This window comes from Anolis carolinensis, chromosome 3 (genome assembly GCF_035594765.1).
Source record: "Anolis carolinensis isolate JA03-04 chromosome 3, rAnoCar3.1.pri, whole genome shotgun sequence".
Taxonomy (NCBI): domain Eukaryota; kingdom Metazoa; phylum Chordata; class Lepidosauria; order Squamata; family Dactyloidae; genus Anolis; species Anolis carolinensis.
Genome location: NC_085843.1, coordinates 229,859,765 through 229,880,045, shown reverse-complemented (window position 1 = coordinate 229,880,045; position 20,281 = coordinate 229,859,765). Strand labels below are relative to the sequence as shown.

The following is a 20,281-nucleotide window of genomic DNA, read 5'->3' as shown; positions in this document are numbered from 1 at the left end:
GATCAGATCCTGGGATATAGGTAAAGCCATAGACCCACTTTTTTAGATGTAGCACTAATTGACTTTAAGGTCTGGGATATAAAGTATATTTAGAGAGGTGTGGGAGTCAGTGAAATAGAATCCAAATCCCACAACTATATAAACTTACAAAACATGTCCTAAATTTCCAAAGGTCTGAGTGAGTGACACAGGTCTTTCCGATCTTTCAGATCTACACTACCATATAATTCAGTTCAAATCAGATAATCTGGATTTTATATAGCAGTGTAGAAGGGGCCATAGTTGGCAGTTAGCATTGATATATAAAAGCAATAAACCAGCTTACGAAAAATCTGTTTACCTGGGTTCTTGAGAATATTTATTATATTATATGTGCAGTAGGAAGTACCTTTGTATTCATATATACAGTGAGCCAGAAAGCCACTGTCATTGTACATACTTCTGATAATGGGTTGGAATTTGTGAATAATATTAAATGCAATTGTTTCTCTTTCTAGTATTTGTAATTTCCTTTTTCAAGAGCTGGACCTGTATAAATATAAAGCAATGGCAAATCCATTACTGTGTGTTGCAACTGATTTTTGGTTATTGCTATTTCCAGTCTCAGATTTGTATCTATTTATCCTCTTGTATAGAAACTATCCTATTTGTTCAGTGTAGGGTGCAGAGAGGCTTTGCTGGCATAGGATGGTATATACCACATTGAAGGAAGATGTGCAAGTGGTGTTACTGGACCCTGTAATATTGCTCCCAGCACAAATATGGGGGATACAGTTGGCATTTTGATTTGTGTCCATTTAGTACTCTCCATATTGTGTGTTCTGTTGTACTGAGTAGTTGTTTAAGATTTGGAGACTGTTTGTAGAGCTTGTGAGGGGGTGGTGGTATTCTCCAGAATTCATTTCAATTCACTGATGATGGATTTCTTAGCTGGGGATTGTAGTTGATCACTAGGGGCATTTTGTGGTTTTAGTCTGTCTTGTAGTCAGTTCTAGACAGTTTACCTTGTTAATTTTTTTCTTTACCGTCTTAGTACCGTAGTTTGAGAAATGTCTGTTGTAAATCCAAGGGTTTTGGATCTCTGGCCACATCTAATCATTCTTACACCAAAACCAGTGTCTTCAAACTGGCTTCAAATCAACCTAAGTGGTCAGCGTAGATGTCCCCTCTGTTTTGTTGGTTTGAGCAGATGCAGTTATATGAAGTTGTTGTATGGATTCCTCTTGACTCTGGGTGATGGTAGGTAGAAGTTGTTGAAATCCTGGCGGAACATCTCAAGTGATTGCTTTCTATGTATTCAAATTACAAAGATGCCACCAAGAAAGGAAAGGCTGCATGTCCTGAGACAATGCTTCATGCGTGCACTGAATTGGGGTCTTTTCCCACTGCACAATTTTAGCACAGTATTTTCATTTTTACTGGATGTGAATCTTAAAATTTTCAGTTCAAGGAGCTATATTTAGAATTCTCAGCCAGAGAGGAGTCTTGTGCCCTACCAAACAACAAATTCCTCAGGTTTCTTTCATGACTATTAAAGTGGACTTGTGCTTAATTCACTTGCGGGATTCTGGAGAGTGTCGACCAAAACAGTAAGATTTCCAAGCTCTGGTGCTGACATGTGTAAATAATTCTTTGGTAGCTCAAAGACTGATTGACAGCAGCCTGCTCTTCTGTGGTATTTTGACAAGAAATAAACACTATTCAGTTGTGGAATATCTTTCCTCTCCAGAACCTCACAAAGCCTTTGTCTGAAGTGGAATAGAAGCATTTGCTTTATTTCTATTGGCTTGCTTGGGATAGGGCAGTTTGACGAGAGTGTATTGATATTGGCAAGGTTTTGTTTATTCTGTCCTAAACAGTTATTTTTCATATATGTGTGTCAACATGCTCGGGGCCTTCAGGAAAAGGCTAAGCTTCAAATTGATTTTTTTTAAAAAAAAAATGGATTTTGAGCCTGGCAAACAGTGTCATGCAGACAAGACTAAGCTCAGTTTTGTAAATGCAAATCTATCCTGACATCTCAAAGCTATATGCTATACTTTAAAAACAAGAATATGGAAACAGACCAATAAACAGGTAGTTGGCTTGACAGAAGGAAGTGGGAAGGTAAGTAATGTTTCAGAAACAAGGGTTGTATCTGATCTGAACCCGCTTGCTGGTGTCCCTCAAAATAGCTCATATTAACTAGCAGTGAAATATGAGGTATACCGTGACGTGAGAAATGGTATAGCCCAGTGGTTCTCAACCTTTGGTCCTCCAGATGTTTTGGACTTAATTTCCCAGAAATCTGTCAGCATAGTCACTCTAGGAGTGGAGGTTTGAAACATCTGGAGGACTCAGAATTGAGAACCACTAATATAGCCTATAATCTCAGAATTTTATTTCATTAAGTCAAGATGAGATAATACAGATCTAGCAGTGGACTATATTACTTCAGATACATGTCTTTTGCAATGTTAAAAATCCCTGCAAATGAAAAACTAATATTATCAAGTACAATTGTAACACTTCAGCCCAGCAACTTTCTTCTTTGAGTAGATGTTTGGATGTGGGGCTCATCTATTCTTTTGCAGTCTCAGATTAAAGAATCTAAGGGCATTTCTTTGAAAAGTGTTTGTGCGTAAAGTGTTCTCCTTTATTAGATCTGAATTTTTTAAAGATTTGAATGCTGTACTCTAAAGAACAGTAGCTGAGGCTTAAGGTACCTTGCTTAATGACATCGCTAGGAGGTTGCCTTCTGTTTTGTCCTTAGTTTTGGGTCTCTTGGTCCTGAAATGTCAAGTTGGTACTAATTTGTCAATCCAAATTAAGGAGTTTTTTTAAAAATCAAAATCAAAATACAAGATAGCTTTCGAAAAGGGTGCTTCTTCTTTGCATTGTGTGATGTAAAACCATCCTCAATCTCCTGCATGTGAAGTAGATATATGTGTGGATGTATTCTGCCTTCAGGTTGCCTGCTGGCCTATGGAGACCCCATTAATTAACAGATTCTTCAGCAAGGAATGTTCCAATTTGGTTTCCCATTGTCTATCTCTAAAATATAGCTGATGTCAGTTGGTATTGCTTCTAAGCCCCACATCCAAGCACTAACAAGGCCTAATCATGGTTAGTTTTTAAGATCAGACAGGATCTGGTGCCTCTTGGTTATTTAGGTTTCAAGTGAGGCAGAAACAGCAAGTTAATCCAAATATTAGACTTGAGGATGAAAATTGTTATGGATTGGGCAGCAACTCCAACTTTGTGGTTGTGGTCATGCGTCTGGTGATGGCAGACAAATTGATTCAATATAGGAGTAAATCATAGGTGTGAATAAGTTTCCTTGCTGAAAAGTTTTCAGCAAGACAAATCAAAGACAGATGGCCTTCCTGCCAGCATTCCCACCTAACAGGCTTTTGTGGTCCTGAGGGAAGTACTTCAATAAAAGCAAAAGCTGCCCAAAAACTCTTGTGAGATGTCTTGATGTCTTTGAGTCACAGAACTACAAATTACCACTTACTTCAATGCCTATTACTAGATTGCCTGCTGACGTGTTCCAGTTTTAAAATAAGTTTGAACAAAGCCAATTTAACAATCAGGAAAGGTGAATTGTGTAGCACTCCTTATGCATAGACTCTCATTCTTATGCATAGATCGCTTCCATTTGCAGATGATTGGGGTGATGAGGATGGTTTTATTTATATCCTGCCTTTCCCCAGAGCTGAGACTCTAAGCAGCTTATATAAGAAATAAAGACAAATACAGGTAAAAAGACTTTAAAGTAAAAGCATACAAAAAGATAAATGTTGAAATATATTAAAACTTTTTATAGAATTTTAAATAGAAGACTTCAAAGATATCCATCAAGAAGACAGGAAATAAAAATAGTTCAGCACAGGATTAAAACCTTTCTTATAGAACATTCAGTTCCCCAAAGTCTCTCAGAACAATAAAGTTTCCACTTGCTGATGGAAGGATAAGAATTGGGGAGCCAGCCTAGCTTTTCTAGAAGGGGAGACACAAGACCTCCTGAGACACAGTCTTCTCTGCATCTTTTCCCTGTTTCTCTATGTTGTGTCTTTTGAGGAGTCAGGTGTTACCCAACTCCAAATGGCATAAAGCAGGAGACAGCCAGACCTCTGCAGGGAAATGATGTGGAATGGCAGAAGATGGACCTCGATGAGAGGGAACAGAATAACACAGTTCCCTCTGCTGTCCCACACTTTCCCCCACTTTCCCTTCGTTTATGTGATGAGGTCCATATTTAAAAGTAACCATCAAGAAAGACCTTCTTCCATGTTCTCACTATACATGCCTGTGAAGGTGCTAGATCTGCAAGATGCCACATCACAAAGACCATATCTGGACGCGTTCTTATGAGAAGCTATGCTCCTGCAAGTTCTAGCTGCATAGTGCTTTATGGGGTATAACTAGCATTTTGAGTAATGTCTGATAACTGATGAGTAACCAGTGACATTTTTGTAACAAGGTAGTTAAAGGCTCCCTGTCTCTGCAGTTTTTTGTTTCTGAACATTTTTCTAAGGAAGCCTGTATTGAGTATGTTCAAGTCATCCAAATGTTCTTAATGCATGTGTGACTATAGCTAGATTGTCAGGAACAGATGGAATTAACACATCATCTCTAATGGTGCAAATGCACTCCTTGATACCCTAGAAAACATTCAGGCTCAAGCTTGTATCCAAGAACAGGCTGAATAGCAAGAGGCCAGGAGTACTTCTGTTTTGTTTGGATTAAGCCGCAATTTATCCTCATCCAGTCCATTACTGACGACAGACATTGATTTAGAACCAATAAAGATTCCTTAAATTTATGCAAAAAGGAGAAATACAGTTGAGTATCATCAGCCTCTTGGTGGCACTCCTACTGATAATCTCTCCCAGTGGTTTCATGTTAAATGGCATGGGAAAGAGAACCTTACCTGGAATTCAGAGAGAACAAGGAAAAGAAAATCACTCATTGTTTTTACTATCAGAATCAGTGATGAGTCATATGGAAGTCCCTTTCTACTGCTTGTCAGCTTTCATATATTATTTCTAGCATCCACTTTTTGCTTGATATTCAAGCAATGTTTCTTGTAGGCCAGAGCACAGTCCAGGATAACTCCCAAATATTTTGAAGTGCTGCAATGCTCCAGTGGAATTCCTTCCCAGATAATCCTCAGAGCTCGAGATGCTTGTCTGTTCTTAAGGTGAAGAGCACACCTCTGTGTTTTAGATGGATTAGGGATCAGCTGAATTTCCCTGTAATAGGCAGTAAGAGCACCTAAAGCTTCAGAGAGCTTCTGTACAACCATTTCAAATTTCCCTGTTTGGGTGGTGATGGCACGATTGTCAGCATAGATGAAATTATCTGTCCCTTCTAGCAGTGATTGATCATTTGTGTGGATGTTAAACATTGATAGATCGAGCACGCTCCCCTAAGGCAGGCCGTTCTTCTGTTTTCACCATCTGCTTCACTGGTCCTGAAATTCAACAAAAAAGCTCCTGTTATGTAGCAGATTTCCTATGAAGCGGGTGAGATGGTAGTCCTTTGTGATATTATAAGTTTTTCTTAAGACAAGGCAATGATTTACAGTGTCATAAGCTGCTGACAGGTCTATGAAGACAGCTCCTGTAATCTGCTGCCTTTCAAAACCATCTTCTATGTGCTGAGTCAGGTTCAAAACTTGTGATGTACAGCTTTTCCCTTTGCTCAAACCAATTTGCTGTGGGATCATAAATGGGTCTATTTTTTCCATAATTCTATGCAAAATAAGTCTCTCCAAAACTTTGTAAAGATGGCACATTCTGCAGTAGAGATGCTGTAGGAACTTTTGGCATAAGAACTCTCCACCATTGTTTGCCATTATTCTAAATGAATTATTCAACAAGCTTCTTTCTTTTCTTTTTTTGTTTTAAATAATGTCTTATATTCTCTTCCACAATGGGAACAAAAATGATGGATACCACTAATAACAAAAAATAATAAAACGTTTAAAAGATGCAATAAAATGGTATAGAATGATAAACAATAACGCTTCCATTAATACTGCATGTCCAGGTTCAGCGGGACTGACTCCTAAACAGCTCCAGTAAGATTTCAGCTTCAGTAGCAGTCATTTAAACAGGTCTGTGCAGTTCTATAAACAGCCAACTATAAATCAGGCTACTCTCATAACCTCTAGCTGAGATTAGAGCTATTACTGTGGCCTTGGATATGTACTTGTGAGATCATTTCATGTGACTCAGCTAAGTATATAAAATAATTCTACACTTTTTATGGCAAAAATATGTTTAAACAAGCATAGTGCTAAGTGTGATGCTTAAAAATCAATGTTAAATCCAAATGTCAACTCTTCTTATCATTCTATTTATGGATACAATTCTACATGTATATAAAGAAGATCCTCACAGGAATTTGCAACAGAAGTACCATTGGCTTCATGTTGTAGCCTGCTTGCTTATTTGTTTCCCTTTCCAAAGTATTGCCTTCTGACTGCAGCACTTGTTACTAAGAATGCTGCCACACTACGCAATTATAGTACAGTACAACTCTCATATCCACAGGACCAGTATCCACAAATTCACTTACCTACACATTCTCTCTAGGCATTTTCTAGGTCCTCCAGCGTGGTGCTGTGGTATATTTTTTTCTGGAATTCATTCATTTCAGTAGTGGTCTCTATTATTTGCAGTTTCCTATTTTCATGGTAAGTCCAGGAACATATCCTCCGTGGATATGGGAGCGTACTGTCCTAAGTTTCCATTTTACTGCCTTAGCACATCTTATGAATCCTAGGGTTTGTAGTTTGGTGAGGCACTAGAGATCTCTGGCTGAGAATTCTGAATGCATCTCCCTAAACTGCAAATCCCAGGGTTCGACAGGAAATTGCTATTGCAGTTGTAATGGAATCATAATGCTTGAAAAAAATGATTTCACCAGAAATGGCCTCAAATCTTTTGTCATCACATAAAAGGGAAATCTGTTGATGCCGTTGCAAATAGTATTATCAATCAGATGCTTTCCTTATCATTGTGTGATCTTTTCCCTCTCTTGTTCTGATTTGCAGATAGTGAACTTATCCCTCCTGATTGTCTCCGTCCAAGATCCTTCACAGCTATCCGCCGGCCTTCATTGCGCAGAGAGACTGAAGACACCCGTCTGTCTGTGAGCCTTTGTGACCTCAACCTCCAGGAGGAGAACTTCCATGTCATGGCTGCCATGTGTCCTATCCCACAGAACTCCCTCAACTCTCAACATTCCCACCTCCTCCCATCCCAGCTTGAAAGTGACCTCCGCTTTCATCAGCTCAGGGGAGCCCATATTAAAATTCTGGACGACCAGACAGTGGCCCGTTTGGATCACGCCCGCGAAGAGAGAACTTTGGTCTTCACCAGCAGGCCCCTTAGAATCAACGAGACAATATTTGTCAAAATCAACAAATCCAACACCTCACGTACTGGGACGCTCTCTTATGGAGTGACCACTTGTGATCCTAGCACCTTGAGGCCCAGTGATCTTCCATATAATCCTGAGTCTTTGGTTGATCGAAAAGAGTTCTGGGCTGTTTGTAGGGTGCTGGTACCTCTCCAGAGTGGGGACATTTTGGGATTCATGGTGAATTCAGAAGGTGAACTGCATTTGAGCCACAACGGAGCAAACACTGGCATGCAAGTGTGTGTGGACTGTTCCCAACCACTGTGGATGTTCTTTGGTTTACATGGAGCAGTGATGCAAATACGTGTCCTTGGTATGTTCTCCTTTTACCACATGTACAGTGTTATTGACATGAATGGATTCGTATGTGTGGTTGATGATGACACCAGAGTATGGTATTCTAGCACAGAATGTAATATATGGGTTCTGTGGGAAGTTTTGTTACTTGTGTACTGGGTATTGGGTGTGAGAGGATGGAAAAAGTATGCTTGGTCAATAGTTGTAGTCCTAGCCATTAGGAGTTCCTATGATGCTGTACCAGCGAGAAAAAGGTAAGCAACTGTTATTTACTTCTGGCGATAGGAAACCCCTTGTTTTGTATTATCCGTGGAATAGAACAAACTGTGTCACTCATTCATCTTAAAATAAAGTTAAGGTTAAAATAAATATTCTTCTAATGTTAGAATTTTGCATATGTAAACAAGCCAAAAGAAAGACTGCTTACTCCAGACTGGATCATGATTATAGTCTTGCAAGTATGTAAGATAGAGGTACATACAATGACTCACATGATACAGTTCAAGGTAAGCATGATTCAACTGGAGTAAGAATGATATAACTGGGAATGAGCTAGGTTCTATAGGTTTGTTCTTAAGTTGAATTTGTATGTAAGTCGGAGCACATATATTTTTAAGTGTAACTCCAAATATAAACACCACAGGGGTGTTAATCCTTACCTATGCTATCCAAAGCTTGAAAAAAGCTCTTGATAGAACAGGGAAGGGTTAACACCCCTGTGGTGTTTGTTTTGCTGTCTGTGGCCCTGTTCAGAAGATTTCATTTCACTTTCTGTCCTTGTGATAATTGATTTTTGAAAAATTTGGCTTGTGGAAACAAGGATTGGTGAAAACTTCAATGGAGATACCTTTTCTCCATGATGACTCTTTCAGGAATGAATTTCCCTCCCGAGAGGTAGATTTTTCTCACTTCCTGTTGTCTCACTCCCGTTTTCTACTACAAGTCATATGTAAGTCAGATGTTTGTAACTCAGGAACTCCCTGTTGTTCATTAATATTCATTCTAATGACTTATTATCAAGGTTTTTCTAGCAGACCTGTATTCCTGGAAGCGGTTTCTTACTCTGACAAATCTAGTCTATAATTTTTAGCTTTTCTCCAAACTTAATAATTTTATTGTAGGGAAGCTGGAAGGGACTCACCGCTCTCAAGGAACTGTGAATAATGTGATCAAATTACACACACACAAACACACTCTAGCCATTGTTCTTCCACCAAGTCAACTAGGCTCCATCAGTGATTCCCAAAGTGGGCGCTACCACCCCCTGGTGGGCACTGCAGCAATCCAGGGGGCGGTGATGGCCACAGGTACATATATCTTTCTGTTTAATTGCTATTAAAAAATTTTAAAAATTAATTTTCAGGGCGCTGAATAATATTTTTTCTGGAAAGGGGGTGGTAAGCCAAATAAGTTTGGGAACCACTGCTTCATATGATCATCCTGTCCATTGTGGTATTTCTGGAATTATATGGGATCTATTGCATAATTATCTAATATAAAAAGCTGATTAATAGGATATTTGTACAACCTACTCCTTCAGTAGTTAATCTAATGAAGAGCATATAGCTTTTTAAAATAATTTAAAAAAACTACAATCCTTGTATCTGCAGGGGATATGTTCCAGGACTCCACCTGGATATGCAAAACTGCTGGTAATAACAAACCTTATTGAATGAACAATTTCCAGCAGGAGCGTACCATAGGGTGGAACTGTAGAACCTAGGAAATATCTTGAGAAAACATATTTTGTCAGACACAGATAATGAAATTGTGAGTACCAGTCCCATGGATATAGAGGTCATGTTATAATATAAAGGAGGAAAGTTCAATGGTGCAGGAGGAGGAACTTGTTTTGCAAATGCCCAGTGCTTCCTTTGGAAGAGATTCTGCGGTTTTGAGGAAGCCAAATTAAATGTGAGTTTCATTCCAGGTTCTAGACTACAGGATGCACCCACAAATTCCTAATACATCTGGAAGAATCCTATGCTAAAGATGAATCACTGCCAGGTGACAGCTATGCTCCTCACTGGGAAAGCCGTGTTTCTTTTAAAAAGGAACACCTTCCCCTCTCTTGCAGGAATTGTGCTTTCTTGGAAAAATACCATTAATCAGCAATTGAAAATGAATCTACCACAAAAAGACCTTGGCAAATGCATACCGCAACTGCACATAAATGTGCCTAATAGGTCTCTTCCTTTATCCAGCATCTTCTCTCAAGGGTGCTCTCGAGTTTTATGAACCTTGTTTTTAATTTTTTTCTTTATGAAAAATGGAACTACTAAAGAGACAGAAATTTAGCAGATGAATCTTTTGAGGCACTTTGCTGCCTAAAGTATTCAGAAAACTGGAGGGCAGATGGCACTTTGGTAGAAATCAGTTTAAAAGTAGCTTCTTTGGGGTTTCTGGTAAATGTCTAAATATTTTTAATGCCTTCAGCACATCCTTGAAAGACATCAGGCGTGTTAAATGTTGTGTGAGCCCTTCCGTCAGGCTGAAGCATATTTTTTTTTCCTTGTGAGTGAGGCATACATTAGTAATGTTAATTGGTAAGCAGTTCCCAAGGGGATTTAATCATTGCTTGTTAAAGGTTTGTGCATTGACATTACATTGTGCCCTGAATGGGTTTTTCTTCAGAGCATCATTTAAAAATAAAATCAGCATAAATATGCCCATTTACAATGTCAGAGAACAGTATTAACAGAAGAGCCATGCAACATGAGAAAAATTCAGTGATAGCCTTGATGAATATTTCACTTTCATCTCCAAAATCTTAAGTATGTAGTGTAACCAGACTTTCAAAATAGCAATTCATGACCTACAGGACTGATAATCAGGAAGTAGTTATCTATGTTCTCCCTAAATACTAAACAAAAGTATACATTTCAATTAACGCTGGCATCTTTTCCTCTGAAAAATTAGCCTGTTGACAACATCTATAAATGAAATAATGCCCATAATTCTTTATGAAGGGCTCATATGGAATTTATTGGCATCTTACTGAGTCTAAACAAAAGCAAAAGTTGTCCCAATCCTTAAGGGGTATATTTCTAGTTCTCAAATAAGGCATGTTCCTTATAATAAGGGATATCTGCCAATCCTGTAAGTGTTATGGATTTTGTGTTAGGGAAAATTTCCAAAAACAAGCAAAGCATCCAAAATACAAACAGGATACCTATAGTTGAGCAATCAGCTCACAGCAAGCAGAGCGTGAAGTGCCATGTGGCTGTAAAGAATTTAGAGCTTAGGCAGGCAAAGATGCAGTGTCCAATCTTAAAAATCACAAAAGGTTTACTTACAATAAAAATAACTACAGTGTTCCCTGACTACTTCGCGGTTCACTTTTCGCAGATTCACTGTTTCGCGGTTTTTCAATAAACTCTAAAAGAATATTATAAATCATAAAAAATTACAATTTACAGCCTAAGGAAGGGAGGAAGGAGACGCCAAAAGGAGAGAAAAGGAATCCTAGCGGCAACGGGAGGAGAAGGAGGCAATTTATCAACACATGATTAGTGGATAAAGACTTAAAACAGTGTATAACTACTGAAATAATATATAAATATTAAAATAAATATAGTGTCCCTACTTTGCGGATTTTCACTTATTGTGTGTAGTCCTAGAACGTAACCTCCGCAATAAGTGAGGGAACACTGTACTACATTTCTTAATGGTTAAAGAACTGGGTCTGAGCTATTCTAACACCCATCTCTTCTAAGGTTTCAGGAGAGGGGAAAAACACCAATCATTACATCTCCCCTGATACACAGGCAGAGAGAGATCTCAAAGCACACAGTACATACAAAGATGTAAAAAAGAAGTCAAAAGTAAAGTGTGCAATAGAAAAGTATCCCTTATATACAACCAATTAGAATGACAGCAGAAACAGAGAGGAGACAGCAAATAGTTACCTTCCAACTGGCATACAGGAGACATGGGGAAGGGAAACCCTCAGCCTATTCTAAAGCTAACTAACTCTTCCTCAATGAGGACTACAGTCTTGGGCAGTGTGGAGTTGAATTTCAACAGTAAGTTCAAGCTTTTTGGTCATCAAATAAGGCATACTGGCAACCCCTTATCTTAACTCATGCTGAGAATGCTTTGTAATCTGGAATTTGACCTGTAAATACTGTTAGTAGAAGATAGAAAGCAAAAGAAAGAGATGCTTTAAAACTGGTTGTACTTTCCACATGGGGTTGTTTATGTATTCAGAAATGGATTCCAGCTTTTCTTGTGAAAATGTTTTAAGTCAGTGGCATTAAAATGATTGCAGGGATAGAATAGAATCACAAGTTTATGCAATCTGGTCTCATGCCTGCAGGCTTATCTTAATAATTTTTGGAGGTGATATTTTTCCGTGGTTGTTCCTTTCCTTGCTGCTAACCCTGATCATATTGATGTTTAGTTGTTTCCTAACTAAGCTCTGTTGCTTCAAGAGAAAGACTCTAAACCAGGTGGCATCTAACAACAGCTTACTGTGCATCTTAAGTCATAAACTTCGCTGAGGGACAGCATGAAGACAATGGGGTGTGAATCTCCATCTGTATGAGTCAAGTATGGAAGATGATTTCTACAGGCGACTCCTCCTTGATTACTACTATTTGTATTGATACCTTGGACCTTTTCACATAGAGTTATAGCTCTATGTTTCCACTTTAACTGGCATAGAAGCTTCCTGTGGAAACCTGGGGATTGTTGTTTGGTGTATCCTGGCGCTGTCTGGTTGAGGAATTTAAGTACATCTTCCTTAAATACAAACACTAGGAGTCCATAGGATGTTGCTATTGTAATGTGGCACGGTGATACTTTTACTGCAAAATAATTCCTTGTCTGGAGTTCAGAATCTGACAGTTTTGGTGAATCATGGAGATGGTGACTTCGGGGTCCTCTAGGGGTTCTTTTTGTTGTTGTTTATTTGTTCAGTCATTTCTGACTCTTTGTGACCTCATGGACCACACCAGAGCTCCCTGTCGGCCATCGCCACCCCCAACTGGTCAAGCCAGTCACTTCAAGGATACCATCCATCCGTCTTGCCCTTGGTTGGCCCCTCTTCCTTTTTCCTTCCATTTTCCCCAGCATCATTCTCTTCTCCAAGCTTTCCTGTCTTCTCATTATGTGGCTAAAGTACTTCATCTTTGCCTCTAACATCCTTCCCTCCAGTGAGCAGTCAGGCATTATTTCCTGGAGTATGGACTGGTTTGATCTTTTTGCGGTCCAAGGCACTCTCAGTATTGTTCTCCAACACCACAGTTCAAAAGCGTCTATCTTCCTTCGCTCAGCCTTCCTCTCGCATCCATAGGTTACTATGGGGAATACCATTACTTTCACTATGTGGACCTTCGTTGCCAGTGTGATGTCTCTACTCTTCACTATTTTATCGAGGTTGGTTATTGCTCTCCTCCCAAGAAGTAAACGTCTTCTGATTTCCTGGCTGCAGTCTGCGTCTGCAGTCTTCTTTGCGCCTAGAAATACAAAGTCTGTCACTGCCTCTACTTTTCTTCCTCTATTTGCCACTTATCAATCAGTCTGGTTGCCATAATCTTGATTTTCTAGATGTTTAACTGCAACCCAGCTTTTGCACAGGTTGTACAGATTACAAACAGGTGAAAAAAGACAGGAAAAGTAAAGAAAGCTAGACGTAACCAGTACCCTATCTCTGGTTTTGAAAGATCAGTATTTCTTTTGGCTTGGAAGTGATGTATTATAGGTAACACAGTTATCTGTAACCTATTCTTGAGGCCCTCCCCACTATACAATTACAGTGTTATATTCCTTTTAACTGCCATGACAACATCTAAAGGAATCCTGGGATTTGCAGTTCAGGGAGGAATATTTAGAATTCCTAGCAAGAGATCCCCTCTTGTGCCTCTGACCAAATTGCAAGCCCCATAATTCCATAGGATGCATCCGTGGCATTTTAAAAGAAAATATAGCACTTCAGTCGCATAGAGCAAGGGCCAATATTCTAATTTAACATAAGATTATTATTTATTTTTTTCCCTAGGAAGCATGCATAGCACTAATCTCAGTTGGGACCAGAACATATGGTGAAAATTAAACCTCCCCTCCCCAGTGATTTTTGTTTTGAAATCCTCCCATCCACCATTTGAGGCCTATGAAAATAAAAGAAAATATGTTTCTTTCTTTTTGTAGCTGGAGTGTGGATGCATTGAAACAAACCCAGCTAGCATGAAAAGGTCCTTCCTCACATACTTGACTGGCCCCATTCCAGCTCAGGGACAGCACACAGAAAATAAATCAGAAAAGCAACATTGGTTGCATGCTGTGTATTTAACAGAAAAGAAATATAAGTTGCATGCTAATATAATCTGTAGTTTATGCCACAAGGAGATGGGAGGCATCACTGCCCTACAGCTTGGCAATGGCATACATAACATACGGACTTCCTAGTTTGCCACATCAGAAAGCAACCAGCTTTGCTTTGCATGGGTATACCCTGGAGATGCTTCTAGAGTCCCCTTAGATCCTCATTTCATCTTGGGAGGGGAAAATAATTTATGTTTCCTCTCCTCACTCAGCCTCCAGCTATTCAGAAAATTACTGGCAGGGATTGGAGAAATCCACAGGCATGACTACTGGGTTGGGATGATTGAATCTGGCAAACAAAAACGATCTGAAGATACAGCCAAAAGACTTTCACCCATAAACTTTATGTGCTTTCTCTCTGTGAGAGTGGAAATTAATAGTCTTCATCACCAGAATAATAAAGAAGCTCTATATGAACTGGATGGCTCGTATATTCGTTCCCTTATCTTATCATCTTTTTGCTTGTGTGTGTTGGATAAACTGGATACAGGAAAATGTACTGTTCTCGCTGAATTATGATGTGCCCCCGAGGTCAAATAAAGCTTACTTATTTCTTACACACACAAGAACATATAATTTCTCTGCCTATTTAGAAGAGTGACAGAATAGACTAAACTTTCTGATAGCAGCCAGCTTTGTGCTTGCAGCAAAATATGCCGTAGAGTTCATTTTCTTTTCCACCCACCTTTACATAGACTTCAGTATTACTTAAATCAAGAGGGATAGGATTTCAAGATGGCTATCCTCTTGGAATCATAGCCTTTATCTGGCGTTGCTGCATTACATACCATTCATCATTTGACATGTAAAAACAGGGGCACATGTGACAAAGTACCATTAAAGTGAGGTCAAGATGGAAAAAGTTATTACTGAGGAAGAACACGAGGCTGCAGCAGTTTGCAGAATTTCCCCCTTTTTTCAGCTGTTGAGTTAAATGGGTGCAAACTGTTTGCACATTGAACTCAATTTGCAGCTATTAAAGTAAGCTGAGGAAAAGGAGAAAAAGTTAAAGAAGCAGAGAGAAGGTGGGGCTTTGAAAAAATGCTAGAAAAGTGAGATAACAGGGTCAATCAGAACTGCCCCTGCCAAATCAGCATAGTTGGAGGGCATGGAGTCACGACAGAAAATTCTATCAATGTGTTAAGTATGTAGTGTGTAGCTGGTCTTTGTTATTCAGAGTTGAGCGTATGGTATGCTAACTTATATCAGGACTGCTATATGCAACTATGGGGTGTTTAAATCTTAATCTCCCTGCTTGTTGCTTATTTTCCTAAGTTTGTCTTCCTTTCCCAGGGCTGATGGTAGGTGAGGAACAAACAGGCTTTCTCCACCCTTTTTTAAAGGTGTAGGATGGAACTATTGAGTCTTGCACACTTAGGTAAAAGTAAAGGTTTCCCCCTGACATTGAGTCTAGTCTTGTCCATCTCTGGGGTTGGTGATCATCTCCATTTCTAAACTGATGAGCCTGCATTGTCCACAAACACCTCCAAGGTCATGTGGCCAGCATGACTGCATGGAGCGCCGTTACCTTCCCACCGGAGCAGTAACTATTGATCTACTCATATTTGCATGTTTCCAAACTGCTAGGTTTAGCAAAAACTGGGGCTAATAGCAGGATCTCACCCTGCTCCCTGGATTTGAACTGCCGACCTTTGAGTCAGCAAGTTCAGCAGCTCAGTGGTTTAACCAGCTGTGCCATCAGGGGCTCCCTTGCACACTTACTTGTGAGTAAAAAAAGAAAGGGTCAGCTTCACATCATGTTCAGAATCATCTTGGGAATCTTAACAAGGAAGGGAAAAAAATTCAAAGATAAACTAACTGAAATCTTTGAGGTTTCCTACTCAATTGCATCCTTGTCTGTTACCTATAAACCCAACCATATGAAATTAGTAACAGCTGCTGTTTGTTGTAAGCCTGGATGCCAAGGATTTGGATGGTGTTGCCATAACATCTTTAGCAATGCATGAGATGGGTCATTCACTGACTCATCCCCGTTATATAGAGTATAATACAGTGTGTCTGGAGATGGAAGCTAGTTAACATGCAAGGTCACTTAGAAAGCACCGTGAGTAATAATGAGTAAGCATAGCCTAACTTACTAAATGTCAAAAGGCATACAAGAAAAGTGTGTGCATGGTTGGGTTTTTTTTTGTGTGTCAGGAGCAACTGGAGTTGCTTCTGGAGTGAGAGAATTGGCCGTCTGCAAGGACGTTGCCCAGGGGACACCCGGATGTTTGTGATGTTTTTACCATCTTTGTGGAAGGCTTCTCTCATGTCCCCGAGTGGAGCTAGAGCTGATAGAGGGAGCTCATCCGCACTCTCCCCGGGTGGGATTCGAACCTGGCAGCATGGTAATGTTCTAGACACACTACTATGAATTAGAGTTGAGAGAAATATTCTTTGAGAAGAACTTACATTTAAAACTTGAACATGAGGGAAACAAAGTTTCACAAAATGTGTTTTGAAAATAAACTTCACATAGTCGAATAACACTTCTTCATGTGATCCTGACAGCAATAGCATTCACATTCTCCACTGCTGCTGTGTGCATTTTTCCATTGCTTTCCCACCCAGAATGAAATGGCAAGGTCTTTTTTCCTTTTATTACAGGGATCCCCCTGGGGGAGAAGAGCGGTATATAAATTAAATAAATAAATAAATAAATAAATAAATATGAAAAAAGTTATTACTGAGGAAGAAGATGCAGCAGTTTGCAGGATTTCCCCCCTTTTCAGCTGTTGTGTTAAATGGGTGCAAACTGTTTGCACCTTGAACCCAATTTGGGTTGGTGCTCATGTCCATTTCTAAGCTGAAGAGCCAGCATTGTCTGTAAACACCTCCAAGGTCATGTGGCACAGAGTGACACAACACAACCACACTGTGGAAATAGTGGCTACACACACACACACACACACACACTGTTTCCACAGTGTGGTTGTGTCGTGTCACTCTGTCCATTTCTCAGAATATTCCAGAAATTAAAATGGAATCTCTTTGGTCCAATGGTCTAGATCTGGCCTGGCTGGCTTTGCTGCCTCCACCAGTTAAGCTGGTATTTTATCTCTTGCACAGAGGAATGCCTATGCTTCTCCTAGCTGATGAAGTTTGTTTCATTTACAGCAAACATGTGAGAGGAAGGCTTTTGTTTTGTACACTTTGGGCTGTTGTGTAATCTCTTTCTCTCTTTGTTATGTGTATATGAACTATGATGAGGCATGTTCCCTTGCTAGGCTCTTTACAGTATACAATTCCTTTTGTCTGACCAGATTCGAGCTGGGGTAGAGAGGAGAGAAGCTGTGGGCAGTTTCCAGAACATCAGATAATGGTCAGTAGGATGAAGAGAAGATTGTTTACCCAAGACTGTAGTAAGCCCATAATGCGAATGGTGTGGAGAGAGTGAGAATGTCTCAAGGCTGCCTGGAAGCAGTAAGCTAGATAAACAAACACAGAGAGGGGAGAGGGAACTGAAGCAATTCCAACTGAACAAAGCTGACCATAAACTGGTGCATCTTTCAAAACTTTGGAAAGGACGAGGGTATTCATTCTGGCTTCCATAGCTGTAAGCGGCCACAGCAAAACCCAGCATGGATGGGTTACTTTTGCACTTAGTTCCAAAATTCCAGTACACTGAAGGTGTTTGTTTTTTTAATGTACAGTCACATAATACATCTTTGTCAAGTATCTACATGGCTATGATCTTGTGATGTTTCCCAATAACATGCTTTGTCAGCAGAATTGTTTTTATGAGTCAGGGAGTTATGGGGGTTTTGGTTGAGGACTCAAGATAAGTTATTGAGCTACCGGTTTGAGTTATAGCAGTTTTTCACTGGTACTTGAGGCCAGACTTGAAATTGTATTTACCATTTGGTTTGTCCTTGATGAATAAATATCTCTCCACCTGCCCCTTTGCTCTCATATTGGCCCAAGTAGCAATTCATTTCATCTTCCCAGGTATTTCCAAAGGTGGGAAGGTCAACTTTTCAATGTTGGGTTAACAGCAGTGCCACCGAAGTTATCTCTTTGTCTCTCTCAAATACATACCCTTATAGTGTGATTCTCACAATATGAGAGAAATCTTCCTATATGGAAAGAAGTACAGATCTTCTCCATATCCATGCAACCTTGTGAAGCGTTAGAAGCTCCACTCCTTATCTTGTTCTAGAAGGACAAGCATCCTTCTACTTACTCTCTTCCCACTGCTCTCCCCTCATTCTTGGGGGGGGGGGGGTGTTGGTGCATAGATCTTTGAAGATATGTGGGATAGCCCTGATTCATACTCGAATGCGAGACCATCAGCCAGTAGGCTATAGGCTATATTTCAGAGGACAGGAGAACATTCCTTATGTAAGGAAATATTTTGAAATTCATGAGCTCACCATAAGTCGATAGACGACTTGGTGGCACATACAACTTATATAACCCCACAAACACAGTCTGAAATCTTATATGAGTTATATCATCATAAGTTGATTTAGAATTGGTCAGTTTCATAACATCCATAGTAGAGGGCTTCTCTTCTGTTAATATATTGCAGAACCAGCGAAGTGCATTGTGCCGTGATGCACCTCAGACCCTCCTGCTGGTATACTGATACACAGCTTTGCAGTTCATTAACTGGATTTCTTAATGCCTCTGCTACTTAACTATGTATGCATAAAGTTAATGTTAAGTATGTGTATCATACAGTATTCTGGAATACATTATAGAAAAAAGTGCTTTTACATGTTTAATGATTTCCTCAAGAGTCCTGGTGGGCTGTCAGGTGAAAGAAACACATTATATAAGGGAAGAAATAAAGTAACCTAATTAGTTTCTACCCTCTAGTTCCAACTGATGAAAGTAGTGCAGATGGTACCAAGGCTTTGAAGATGCCTTTCATACAAAAATTAAACTCCCTTCTTCCCCTCTACCTGAGATTTGGTTTTCCATCTGGAATTTCAGAGGAACATCACAGTTCTCCAGTATTGCTAGTATCCTGAGACCTAGCAACCTTTCCCAAACACAGGGAAACTGTTTGAGGAACCAAGACTAGGACTAGGATACCTTCCACGTGGAAGCACTTCCTGCTTGATGGGTAGCTACAGAAAGCTCAAAATGTCAACTTTAAAAGAATTTCTCAGTCTCACTTTTTGCTAACCTTAAAACATCATCCATCAAACCATACCGGGCAAATTGCATGAAAGACAACACTTTTTTTTCTGTGTTTTGTTTCTTTTCAACGAGAGCAATGCAAGATTCATAGAAATGGAATTATCTTGGGTAGATCAACAGTTGCCTTCAAATACAAACAGCGTCTGCCTGTGAAATTGGTTTGGAATAGACATTTTGTGAGCTAGAGGCTATTGTTTCCCCTTCCCTCCCTGCTTGTTGAACTGATAGTAATCAGTTTGTGCACATACACACAGAATGAAAACTACAAAAGTGGCCCTGTACTGGCTGCCAACAACTGCCATGATTAGCCAATTTGATGTTGAGCAACAGTCCATTAGAAACAGCTGCCTTTTCTCAGAATTTTATACACATCACAATCCTCCTGGCATTAAGAGGATTATGTGTAAGCATAAATCATTTTATTGTCTCTCACTCCCCCAACAGGCCAAAATGTAAGAGTGGAATATTTACTTATTTACAGGGTTGTTGTGTGTTTTCTGGGCTATATGGCTATTCTCTCCTGACATTTCACCCGCATCTATGGCAGGCATCCTCAGATACCTCACAACCTCTGAGGATGCCTGCCATAGATGTGGGCGAAATGTCAGGAGAGAATACTTCTAGAACATAACCATACAGCCCGGAAAACACAAAACAACTCTGTGATTCCGGCCATGAAAGCTTCGACAACACATTTATTTCTGTATGTATTTATTTATTTAACACATTTGTATCCCGTCCTCCTCACCCCCACCCCCCCGGGGGGGGGGGGGCGCTCAGGGCGGCCTCACAACTGGCAATTATTAGATGCCAAACACAACAATAATAATAGTTACAGTTAAAACAAATAGTTAAAACATCAATTATAAAAACATCAATTTAAAATTACACAAGTTCAAAGTCATAATCCAAGGTCTTTCCATTGTCATTCACATAAATCATTCTCATTAATATCTCTGTGTCTGCTGCCCGAATGCTTGGTCTCACAACCATGTTTTGAGTTTTTTCCTAAAGGACAGGAGGGAGGGGGCTGACCAGATTTCATTAGGGAGGGAGTTCCACAGATGGGGGGCCACCACGGAGAAGTCCCTGTTTC

The 20,281-nt window shown here is 39.7% G+C and overlaps 1 protein-coding gene across 4 annotated transcripts in view; it reads left to right on the top strand.

Annotated features, from left to right (window-relative positions):
• The window catches only part of neurl1 (neuralized E3 ubiquitin protein ligase 1), a 232,408-nt gene that overhangs the window by 198,523 nt on the left and 13,604 nt on the right, over window positions 1-20,281 (top strand). For all 4 annotated transcript variants that reach the window (XM_062976300.1, XM_008106591.2, XM_008106592.2 and 1 more), the window contains exon 4: window positions 7,046-7,726. In XM_062976300.1, the coding sequence (XP_062832370.1) occupies window positions 7,046-7,726 (681 nt within the window). The remainder of the gene's footprint in view (window positions 1-7,045; window positions 7,727-20,281) is intronic.